This window comes from Mastigoproctus giganteus, chromosome 10, assembly GCF_048544385.1.
Source record: "Mastigoproctus giganteus isolate SK-2022 chromosome 10, ASM4854438v1, whole genome shotgun sequence".
Taxonomy (NCBI): Eukaryota; Metazoa; Arthropoda; class Arachnida; order Uropygi; family Thelyphonidae; genus Mastigoproctus; species Mastigoproctus giganteus.
Window position 1 is genome coordinate 178,851,727 of NC_143584.1, and position 13,221 is coordinate 178,864,947.

At 36.4% G+C, this 13,221-nt stretch overlaps 1 protein-coding gene across 4 annotated transcripts in view; it reads right to left on the minus strand.

The window, feature by feature from the left end:
* The window catches only part of Prp40 (pre-mRNA processing factor 40), a 434,121-nt gene that overhangs the window by 334,499 nt on the left and 86,401 nt on the right, over positions 1 to 13,221 (minus strand). For all 4 annotated transcript variants that reach the window (XM_090383606.1, XM_090383605.1, XM_090383604.1 and 1 more), the window contains exon 8: positions 9,724 to 9,748. In XM_090383606.1, coding sequence (XP_090239732.1) covers positions 9,724 to 9,748 — 25 coding nt within the window. The remainder of the gene's footprint in view (positions 1 to 9,723; positions 9,749 to 13,221) is intronic.

Below are 13,221 nucleotides of genomic sequence, written 5' to 3' on the forward strand. Positions count from 1 at the left end.
AGATTTGTGGCTAGAATATTTGACTACGCATATTTTATAAACAAGTACTTAATTGCGACACAATTTATTACAACACTACTTAGTGTTGTAATAAATAAAATGTTAGTCACAACAGTGACTAACAATGAAAAACTGCAATGCTATGCTGGTGGAAAAGCACACTATGGGATGGCATTAGCTGACTCCTCTAGTCAATTATAGCAACTCATCTATTATCTTCAGACTTCAGTTGATGACAGTGTTCAGTTGTATGAAATTTTATAATACCTACATAAACAAAAACAACCAAAACATCCTTAGAAATTAACCAGTCAATCATGATCACTTTCTGTTAGCCTCTGACCCACAGTGTGAGGTATGTGGTATGGACTGTTTTTTTTTTTTTTTTTGTTAGTTGTTGGTGCATCGGCTTCTGTGGCCATATTGCACCTCCCAAGGTTTTTGCATTTTCTACTCTGATCCAGGCCAGAGGTGGGATTCGAACCCGATACCTTAGGGTTGCCAGGCAGGCACTTTACCCACCTGGCTAGCCCAGTCAGCAGGTAGTATGGACTGTCTAAATCACAGAATGAACAGAGAACGTAAGACATTTTGGAAAAATAATTGTCTCAATTGTGCCATACAGTCATAACTTGATTTATGTGACAAGAAGTTCCCTGATAATTCTGTGCTAAGCACGGTCATAAATACATTATGTCAACAGTAATAGTTATATAGTTAAGGAAGCCACAGGGTTTTGCTGCACTAGCTGGAAGGAGAAAAAAAAAAAAAATGGGTAAATAAGAAAATACAAATTATCTACTTCCCTCCTCAATATTTGCTGGCTAAAATAAAACTTTCAACTATCTAGTCTAAATCTTTTCTCCTGTAATATTGAATTTATTCCTCGTAGTTCTACAATTCTTTATAACGGTGAAAATTCAGCCTTCATTCACTTTACTGAACCCTCTTAGAGACTTATAAACTTCAATCAGATCACCTCTGAGGTGCCTGGTTGCGAAGCTCTAGCCAACATAATTGGAGTCTTTCCTTATATGGTCGCCCTTTTGAAAGTGTGAAAAGTAAAGTGAAATATTAAGATAAATGCATTGTTAACCTGAAAAACACATTAAATGAAAAACAAAAATATTAAATATTGATATTAATGTTTATTAATACTTAATTAATTCTTATTCAATTTCCTAGCTGTAGTTCTACAGAAGAGATAGTCTCTAGATGAAAATGTCAAGCACAAATTGCTACGCCTTCCTCTTCATCACACAATTTTTTTGTAACAGGCAATAACATCTCCCCGATGGCACAGATGTGCTTTCAGTCATTGTCTTTCTACACAAAAACGATCAGGTGCAAATTTATCAGAGCAAATCCTTCCCGGAGAACTTTGGTTTTTAAGACCAACTCATCTAGTCCATCTTTGTCATCCATCCAGTCAATCTCCTGCATGTGATCTTGGTGCAAATTGTGTGGCTCATCATTCATTCCCTACAAGACTCCAGAAGCTCATCTATATTGACTTCTTTGAATCTGATGCTGTCAGCTAACATTATGATTCCCTGCTACGGCTTCTACCAAACATTTTTCATGCAGTTATAGCACTCATCTTTTCGAAACTCAGTATTATTGATGGCCTTACATTATACTCAGAAGGGCTAATTCAAACTGGGTTATAAATGGTGTTTAACATACTCATACTTTAATGAATTTTCATTAAACAAGATCATTTAAAGCAAGGTATGGCTGTACTGTAATATACAATAAAATTGTATTTGAAACTGATTATTAATTCACATTCTTTTAAAAAACTGGGCATGAATAGTATTTACATATGTACTTTTGGATATACGAGGGGGGTTGAAAAGTTTTTAGCCCAACCCATTTTTAAAAATATTTGACCAATTTAATTATCATATTTGTGATCAGCAATCTTTTTAAATATAAAAACCATAAATCCAGAAAAAAAATTTTTTTATTATTTTTTTTCAGCCTTTATAAAGAAATGGAGTCAAGGGAAAATCACAAGTTTGAGAAGGTGGAGTACCGTGCGATCATAAAATTCCTTCATTTCAAAGGGTTTTCTGCAAAAAGCAATATATGAAGATATGACCAAAACACTAAAAGAACAGCGTCCTTATGTAACTATAAAAAATTGGGTTGACAAATTCAAAAGAGACAGTTTTGTCCTTGAAGATGTTCCAAGGTCGGGAAGACTGATTTCTGCATCAACTCTCGAAAACATCAATCAAATTCATGAAATGATACTCGAAAATCGAAAAATTTCAGTTAGACAAAGTAAAGGAAAAATTAAAAGAAAAAGGCATGGAAAATTGAGCAAAGGCATCACTTCCTTCAGGATAATACACCAGCACACAAGATAGTAGCAAAAATCAAACAATTGGGTTTCAAATATTTGGACCATCCACATTCTTTGCCTTACCTGGCTCCCTCTGACTACCATCTATTCCCAATCTCAAAAAAATTTTTAAAAGGAAGGTGTTTTTACACCACAAATGACGTCATCAGTACAGCCAAGGCCTGGTTGGAGGAGCACACTTCAGACTTCTATTCCAAGGGACTAAAATGCTTGGAGGACCAATGTAAAAAGTGCATTGATATAAGGGGAGCATATGTTGAATAAAAATAGTTTTGATTTTTTTATTTGTCTTTTTTTTTATATGTTAGGCTAAAAACTTTTCAGCCCCCCCCTCGTAAAGATCATAAACAAATACACACAAACATAAACAAATAAATATATATACAGTGGAACTTCTCTATTACGAACTTCTATTTAATGAATTTCTCAATATTACGAATTTTTTTGCGAAACATTGCACCTTGAAACGATATTACATGTAAAATTAACCCCATATAACAAACTGTTAGTCTTTCTATAACGAATTTTTAAAAAAAATTAGTAAAAGCATTTTTGAAGATTTTCAATCATTTACTGCTAAACAGCCACTCAAATATACTGCCTCCTTCCTTCCGAAATCGCGCATTAGCATCTGGAATTAAATAATCATCCTTTTAGTGAACACTTGTGGCCATTGACGCCCGTAGGAGGGTCTTTGTTTCATTTTTGTTACAGTTATTAAACCAAATGGGGTTTCTTAAAAGTGGTTGTAAACTTTACAATAAATAGAGTAGATTTGTAAATTGATGTTGGCTCAGGGGAAAACGAAATTCGCTGCGGTAAACCTTTAGCATGCTGCGGCGGCAATACATAGAATGCTACCACAGTCAGTTTTTAGTAATGCTTACTGAGTGACATTCGCTTCTCACCTCAATTGTACCACTTGACCTTCATGTCAATCATTATATGATATGTCCGTTCTCATCTAACTAGACTCCCAGTAGATGGTTTTCATGATTTTTTTTTTTTTTTTTTTAATTTCGTTCGTCATCAATCACATAGGCTATATGCTCTTGTATTTTATTATTATTTTTTTCTGAAAAGTAACATACAGCATACATTAATCATAGATTTTCTTTCGTGTATACATGAATGAAAGCAGAATAAAAGAAATTCACAAAGTTGTATATTTCTTCAAAGGGAGTGATACTGTTGAATTGGCAAACGAATGTCATTGAGTAGGCGGTATCTGTACTAACAATTCACTATATGGCCAGCGCAGCGAAGTTTGCGGCGTATGTATCGGCAAGAGCTGCAGTCCAGTAATTTTTACAATTGCGGCAACAATGTCGAAGAGAAAGTGTTTAAGTATTAATGATAAAGCAAAGATTGTTATGATATCTTTTTCTTAAAACCAGAGTTTTAAGAAAAAAGATGTTGCGAGAGAAATATGGCATATCTGCAAGCAGTTTATCTACGATTTTAAAAAAAAACGAGAATCATTTTAAATGTAATTGAAGGAGGAGTAGACAAGAGAATTAAGTTGTGTATATACGAAGATGTTGATAAAGCTGTTCTAAAATGGGTGCAAATGATACATGAAAAGAATATCCCAATATCGGGCCTAATAATTAAGCAACAAGCTCTGAAATTTGCACAGTCCTTTGGACATACAGAATTTAATGCGAGCACTGGGTGGCTGGATAAATTTAAGAAGCACCACAGAATTGTGGAAAAGGTTATTTGTGGAGAAAGTGTTAATGTAAGCGAAGAAGATTGCAACTGTTGGAGGAACAATACCTTAAAGAAGATATTGGAAGAATATGAACGTAAGGATGTTTTTAATGCTGACGAAATGGGTTTATTCTTTAAATGTTTACCGAATAGAACATTGCTTTTAAGGATGATAAATGTTTTGGCAGAAAACAAAGCAAAGAAAGAATCACTGTGCTAGTTGGAGCAAATATGACAGGAAGTGAAAAATTAAGACTTTTAGTCATCGGAATATCAAAAAACCCAAGATGTTTTAGAGGCACAAAATCTTTGGAAGTTAACCACACCTTTTAATAAAAAAGCATGGATGACAAGTGATATTTTTGAAGAATGGATATTAAAACTAGACAAGCGTATAACAAAAGAAAAAAGAAAATCGTGTTGGTAACTGACAACTGTCCGGCACATCCTGCCAGTATTTCTGCCAAACTTAAAAGTGCAAAGTTGTTTTACCACCAAACATAACGTCAAAACTCCAGCCAATGGACCAAGGCATTATTAAAAATTTTAAATTTCATTATCGAAAGAGAATAATAATGAAGATTGTCAATGCGTTATCAGAAAATAGAAACTTGGAGGTTACAATTAACCTTAGAGATTGCATCTCTGAACTGGCAAAAGTTTGGACAAACAATGTCACCAAATACACTATTCAAAATTGTTTTTCGAAAGAGGGATTTGCATTGAATATAGAAGTCAAACAACGACTGGACGAACAAGATGAACTGCCCCTTTCACAACTGAAAAACTTTTGGACATTATTCGAATCGTCTGGAATCACCAAAAATGAAATAACACTGGATAGTTATGTTTATGTAGATCACAGCAGAACATCCAAATGAAGATGAAATACTGCTGAACAGTGTTAAACGCGACCATGATCACGAAGAAATTAACGATGATGCATCAGAACAACCCGTAGAAAAGCCAGCTCACGAAGAAATGATTATCGGTTTGTATGGGTCTACAGTTTTCTGAAAATGTTCCTGATAATGTTTTTAATGCTTTTTTTTTTTTTTTTTTATGTGAACCCCAAACAAGAGAGGTATTAGAACCTATAGTACTTAGTACTGTGCTTGGGTTGGAGGTTGAGAAGACGAAAGAAGATATTTGTTGACACTGGTCTTGAACTTCCGTAGACTGTAATTTTCAGGAAATACGTATGAAGGAAGGTTGTTCCAGAAAACGGCAGTTGAATGAATAAATGAGGAAGATGAAAAGTTGGTTCTGTGGGTTTGAAGTTGGACAGTAAATGGATGTTGGCTGTTGGCGGCACGTGTTCGGACTGTTTTGAAGGAGAGAGAGGGAATTACAGAAGCCAATTCAGAAGAACAGTGCCCATGGAAGTATCTGTAGAAGAGGCATGCAGCAGAAACAGTACATCTAAGAGAAAGCGAGTGGAGAGACTCTGTTAGAGACGAATCATTAATTAACCTAACTGCCCTCTTCTGAATGGAATCAAGAAGCCTGAGAGAGGTTTGGGGGCACCACCCCAGATGTGGGAACAATATTCCATGGCAGGGCGGATTTGCGATTTACACAGAGTGAGCAGCTGTTTGGAAGAAAAGTAAGGCGAGAGCGAAAGAGAAAATCAAGTTTTTTAGATGCAGAGGAAGCAATATTTGTAATGTGCTTGTGCCAAGCGAGATTAGAAGTCGGGGTAATCTCTAAAAGAGATATATCATTTTGCCTAGAAATCGGAGTATCAATAAAGATAAGCATAGGAGCAGAAGAATCCTTTTTTGTGAGATATAAGACAAGACTGAGTTTTAGAAGGGTTGAAATCAACTAAGTTGTCTTTGCCCCACTGGAGAATTACCTGAAGATCGGCATTTAAGGAATTGGTAACAGATTTTCGAGAAGTTGAAGCTGATTGAGCAGGACAAGGTTTCTCAAAATGGAAAGTGGAATGCAATGTGCTATCATCGGCAAAACTATGGATAGGATTTCCAGTCAATGGAAGAAGATCATTAATATACAAGAGGAAAAGAGTGGGGGAAAGAAATGAACCTTGGGGTACACCGGCATTAGTGGAGAAGTTAGAAGACAGAGAGCCATCTACCATCACCCTCAGTGAGCAATCAGAGAGAAAACTGGATAACCAATTACTAAAAACAGTTGGCAAACCATAAGATGGAAGCTTGTTTAGAAGACCTTTATGCCAAACACGATCAAAAGCCTTTGAGATGTCAAGAACAATAAGTAAACCCCCGCTATTCGCGGTATCTGTATTCGCGGTCGCTGATTTAATATAAAATGAAACCTAAAAAAATGTGAATTTTAAAGCGCCGTGAACATTTTCCGCCATAAAAAAACATGGGTGTGGCTAAAATTCTCTTTCCCGGTCAAAACAGCACTCAGTGGGTGGGGTGACAAAATCCCGGCGTGGATGTTTCTCGCTACTCCTTGTTCAGTATGTGTTATGTGCTTGTCATGGAAGGTTTCGTCGTTTGCTTTTAATTTATATGCTTATAAATTGAATAAATTTATCAATTTATAAATTGATATGCTTACAAAAGTGATAAATCTACCGTTTTGCAGTGTAAAACAGACTTTTTCAGTGTTTTAACGGAAGAAAGTGACTTTATTGTGGACAAGTTCTTTCTAACCCGTAGAAGAATATGGCTGCAAATAACAAGGGGAATGTGAAAAGATCAAAGAAGGTGATGACATTAGCGAATAAAATTGAGTTATTAGACAAAATTTCTAATGGTGAAAGTGTCTCCTCAGCGGCAAAACATTATAAAATCAATGAGTCAACGGTATGATCAATCTAGAAATCGGAAGAAAAAATCCGCCGTAGTGTCCGTGAAAACGCGCTAATTGCTTCAAAAATTTGCTCTATAACTCATGATGTTAAATCAGAAAAGGCTTTAAATCTATGGATAGAAGACCGAACTCAAAATAAAATTCCGTTAAGTCCACTCATCATTCGTGAAAAGGCAAAACTCCTTTATCAACACTTTAGCAAAACTGGTGATAACACTGGCAGGATAACTTTTAGCTAGCAAAGGCACTGGTTTGAAACATTTGTTTGAAATTTCTAATAAATATTACATTTAATATTAAATTGTTTCTTATTTTCATTTCGATGCCATATGCTTGCATTTCACTATGTACTGTCTATGTACATAGTCATATTATGAAGGTACATATAATACATACATAGACAAAATTTTAGACTAGTTTTTCTTATATATTTCATACTTTGGAACTTGTAACAAATGCTTTATTACTATGGGAGCCATAACTCAGTATTCGCGGCATTTCTCAGGAACGTAACCCCCGCGAATAGCGGGGGTTTACTGTACTTGTGTTTCACCGAACCTTTCCATTGAATTAGTCCATAAATGGGTAACATAAGCCAGAATATCACCAGTCGATCGAAACTGACGGAATCCATACTGATGATCGTTGATCAGACGGAAGGTTTCTAGGTAGTTTAAGAGTTGGCAGTTAATTGATTTCTCCATTACTTTAGAAAGACTAGAAGTAATTGCAATGGGACGATAATTGGATGGGAGGGATTTGTCACCCTTTTTAGGAACTGGCTGGATATGAGCAAATTTCCAAGCAGAAGGAAAAACACCTCTGGAATAAGAAAGTGAAAAAAGGCGGCAAAGAACAGAAGTAAGTTCAGGAGCACAGGTTTTGAGAACAAATGGAGAAATACCATTGGGACCTGGAGCTTTCTTAGCATCAAGATTAATCAAAATTCTTCTGATATCCTTTTGACGGAAGACCACAGGAGGCTGTTAGATCTGGTTGGTTTGGTTTTTTTTTTTAGGAGCATTAGCAACTAAGGCCATATTGCTCCGGGAATATGCGGTGGTCATTCCCTGACCTTTCCGCATTCTCCGTATTTGGTGGTGACGGGCTCGAACCCCGGACTAATCAAGAAGCGTGTGCTACGCACTGTTGCTCCTTCCCACCTGGCTACGGAGGCGCCTACCACAGGAGGCATTGAATGGAGCGTGTTGGGAATGGTGGGAGATATTTTACCAAGATCATTAATACATGAGCTGGAAGAAAAATGGCATGCTAACAGGTCAGCTTTATCCTTGGCTGAAGTGACAACAGAACCACCTGGTTTGGACAGAGGTGGGAGCAGAGATGGGCAAAATTTGCGGCCAATAGCTTTGGCAAGAGACCAAAATGCTCGGGTACCATTAGGGCAAGAAGCAAGTTTTTTACTCTTAGCCTGTTCAAACTCTAGTTTGGACTGATTAATAACTGCTTTAGAATTGTTGCAAGCTTTGGTGTAGGCGGAAAATGAAACTGAAGAATTAGAAACAAGCCAATTATGATATGCAACATTCTTCTCTTGAACAGTCTTAGCACATTTATTAGAAAACCAAGGTTTAGATAAAGGACGAGATTTTAAAGTGGAGTGTGGGATAAAGGATTCCATTCCTGCAAGAATAATTTCACTGACACGATCTGAGCAAACGTTGACATCAGAAGTTTTGAAACTGTAATCCGACCAAGGAAAAGAAGAAAAGAAGTCTCGCAGGTCATCCCATTTTGCATTCTTGTAATGTCAAACAACACAAGGTTGGGAATAGCCATGAGATAAAGGTTCCATTGGAGAAGAGACAATTACCAAGTTGTGATCTGAAGTGCCTAAAGGACCTCTCACTTCGACCGTGTACTTAGAAGGGTTGTTTGTGAGAAAAAAATCAAGCGTATTGGCTGTATGATTAGGATTGTCCAGTATTCTTGTAGGTAAATGAACAATCCGTGCAAGGTCATTAGTAATTGCAAAAGCCTCAGCATCTCGACCTGCTGGGTCGGTGTGACTAGAAAACGGAAGCCAGCTGGAGTTGTGAACATTTAAATCACCAAGGAAAATTAACTCACTGTTAGGAGAGTTGGACTGGAGAAAGTCAAGTTGCAAAGAGAGGAAGTCAAAGAGCTCCAAGTGATTAGTGGAGTTGGGAGAACAGTAGAGACAACAGATGAATCTGACACAATGAGGTAGAGAGATTTTAAGCCAGAGAAGATCAAAGAGAGGAGGTTCAAAATTGCCAAGTCTCTGACAGGGAATATCAGAATGGACACATGCACAAGTACCACCTTTGAGGCGAAAGGAATCATACAGCAAATAATTTGGGCATCTGAGATGAGCAGTAGTTGAATACTGCTCATTTGTCCATCATTCCTCTCATTTGTCCAGGCTCTGGACAAATGTGAGGTTTTCTTTGAGAATCAGACAATTTTTTAATTGTACTGTGCAAATGAAAATTAAAGATTTTTTTAATTTGTGATACTTACCGGAAAAAATTGTGTAAACGTAATTTAAATAAGTATGTTTTTGAAATAAAATACATTAAAAATAAATGTAGACTTGTTTTCATTTTCTAATAAAAAAGATATTCTCCGTATAACAAAATTTCTCTATAACGAATTTTTTCGCTGGATTTATCGAATTCGTTATAGGGAAGTTCGACTGTATATATAAACAAATGTTCTCTATTAAAGCTTCAATGGGATTCAAATAGCCTCAAAATGAATCTGATATTAAAATTACATTAACAAGGCTTTCCACTTGTTTTTATTTTCAAAATAAATTAAAAAATTTTTAGATAATTGCTACTTACTTTCCATCCTCACTTGCAATAAGAGCTGAAAAAGTAAAATAAATTCTTTTAAGAGTTATATAAATTAAATTTTATTTTTAAAAGGCGCAGTGACAAGAAAACAGTATCTCAAATTATGTCTTTTAATATTTACATGAAATTCCTTCATCTCTAAAATGCACAAATAAGATAATATAAAAAAAAATAACCCAGATAACAAAAATAAAAAAAAAAAAACACGAAACAAAATCAATGCATGTTATTTACATTAATTTTGTAAGTGACAATAACACAATTTCATTTGAAAAATTATAAGCAGTAATTGAGATCACGAATTAAGATTTAAATGTACCGCAATAAATATTCCATAGTTCAAATGTGAAACATGAAAAATATTTCGTAACAAGGTGAGTCAAATTAATACTGTTTACATTTTATTTATTAATAAAATATACTTCATAAGGAATTAAAAAAGTATTAAACTCCCACACATAAAATTATTAACCAATAGTGTAGAAGAATAATATGGTTTTAATTGTGATTAATAAGTAATTTGAAGTTTTTAATCAGTTGATCACTTGTTATCTTTTGTATTTAGCTAAGGATATAACTAATTTAACATTGTGTTCATTATGGTATAGTGTTACTTGATAGTGTAAGGTATAATGTAAAATTAGATAGCATACTGCATATCACTGCATTAGCTTAGTGCAATATTGTCAAGAATTCAATTAATTTTAAGAACTTAATTTTAATTGTTAATTAATTAAATTGTACTTAAACAGAAATCATGACCCAGACTAGAGCAACAAAGCCACAAGCACAAAGCAGCGAAATGCTGTGCCTTGGGGGAGAACCAATGGGGGCAATTCTCCAATGCATCACAGCGTAAAAAAATTGTGTGCGCGCGGTAGGTGCAGAGAGTGTCAAGAAACTAGGCACCATCTCAGCATTTTGATGGGTGTATATGAGAGTTTGAAGAGTACGGTAGATGCCCGCAAAGAAATTAATATGGGGAGCCCATCAAATTCTCAACTGCCCAACTCAATGCCAGAGCTCATTCTTGTGCATCGTGCAACACAGCGTCCATCTTCAAAGCAAAATGTGCTAACCCCATGGGAGCTAGTTACTGTCAGTGACTCAACTGGAATTATATTGACAAAAAGTAGACTGGAATTATATTGACAAAAAGAATAGGTGGAATAGGACCACAGTGTGTCTGCTAGGGGCAAAAGTTAATGACATTGTAGAGCAGATATCATCTTTTAAGGGCACAAAGGGTAATATTGTACTACACATTGGCACTAATGACATTAAAATGACGTTGAAAGAAAAGTTGCGAGTTATTGTTAAATTTGAAAGTGACTGCAATTCTGCCCAGACACGATACAAGGGAGTATGTGATGAGAGCCTTGACAATCAATTTAGCCCTGGGGAGATTGTGCAAGCCTCATGCAGTAGAATTTTTCTCAACATGGTCTGTGCTTGTTAACAGGAGAGACTGTTTCTACAGGGATTGGATACACTTAAATAGAAAGGGTGCAAGAATATTTGTTGATGCTATCGAGGCATGTTAGGTGTTATTTGTTATGTTATGTTATTTGGTTTCTAGGAGCATTAACAACTAAGGCCATATTGCTCCAGGGATATGCGGTGGTCATTCCCTAACCGTTCCGCATCCTCCATGTTTGGTGATCACGGGCTCGAACCCCGGTCTAATCAAGAAGCGTGTGCTACGCACTGCTGCTCCTGCCCACCTGGCTACGGAGGCGCCTGTGTTAGGTGGGTCGGAAACTGCTACCTTGGGTGGATACACAGACTAATAGATTAACAGTAGGTGCTGACAGAGGTGAAAGTGATTCTTCCAATGCTTCCATTGGAATGAGCAGCAACCTGGAAAGCAAGTTGCTGGTGATTTCAAGGACTGCTGGGAGTCATCATGGAACAAAAAAATACATGGGCTGTGTTAGGGTAATAGGAGTATACTTGCATATACACCAATGCTAGAGTTATGGTAAATATATTTGATGAATTTGAAGTACTAGTAAAAATAACAAAGGTGGATATTCTTGGGATATCAAAAATGTGGTGTCACACAGATATAAGGAATGCATAACTGGAATTTGGGGAGTACATTGGGTACAGAAAGGACAGACATTATTGAAAGGGAGAAACTGTTAAGCTGTTAGCTAAGAAACACAAAATCTAAGGAAGTGCATCCAGCTGACTGGGTGGTCAGTGCAACATTGAGTCAGTCTGGAGTGATCTAAGCACTAGGAAAGCAAAATGAGAGGAGTGTGTTATAGGCCTAATACCTCTGATGAGTAAATGAAAAACTGTACAGAGAAATATGGTGGGCCAGTAAATCAGGGAATTTAACTGGGGGAATAATAATGGGGGAATTTAACTTCCCAGATATTGACCAGAACTTGTGGTTGGTCACTCGCACACTAGCAAGATTTTGCAGATTTATTGGATGTTTTTTACAGCAGCACGTTCGAGAGGCAACAAGAGGGAGTAATACACTTGATCTGATTATCAGCAGTGATTATTCATGTGTTAAGAATCTGCAGATAAAGGAACCACTAGGTGGCAGTGATCAGTGTACTGATGTTGGATTTACCCAAAAATATAACTGCCATGAGCAGTAAAGGTGACTACAGTGGTCTCAGACAGTTTTTAAATTCTATACAGTGGGACCAACTGAAGATGTTACCTACAGGAAATTCTAAATGGGAAACATTCAAGAAATTAATCTTAGAAGCTACTGGGGTTTTTATACCAACTAAGAAACACTGTTCAAGGTTTAGGCCTAAATGAATGTCAGATGAACTAATGAGACTTGTGGCAGAGAACAAAAATGAGATGCATAAAAATTATTAGCAGGCACAGAAGCCATGGCAGATATATGCTAGTCTGTAATAAAGTAACAAAGAAGATCAGGCAAGCAAAGACAGATTACAAGAAATCTTTGGCAAACAATGCAATGAAAAACAGCAAAGCCTTCTTTACTTATGTAAACTCTAGAAGGAAGGGAATGAATCTGATTGGTCCACTTGATATTGATGGTTCGACTGTTGACAATCCTGCTCAGGTAGCTGAAAAACTGAATGAGCATTCTGCATCTACATTCACACACAAGGAGTTATTTAGGGAGGAGGAGGAGAATGCTACAAATTTATCAAAACTGTAACAGTGAGCTGAAGGATTTTGTAATAACTGAGTGCAAAGTGGAGGAAAAATTGTTGAAGTTAAACATAAGAAAGACACTTGGGGTGGATGGAATCTATCCAGTTATATTAAAGGAGGCAGCAAAGAAAGTAAGCAAACCCTTAGCCATTATTATGAGAGCATCATTAGACCTCAGAGGATGTCCGCATGGACTCGAGATGTGTTTCAATTCACAAAGGGGAATGAAAGGGTGACATGAGTAATTACAGACCTGTTAGTTTAACTTCTGTTGCAGGGAAAATAATAGTCACTGGTTAAAGCACTGCAGGATTATCTACACAAGACAAC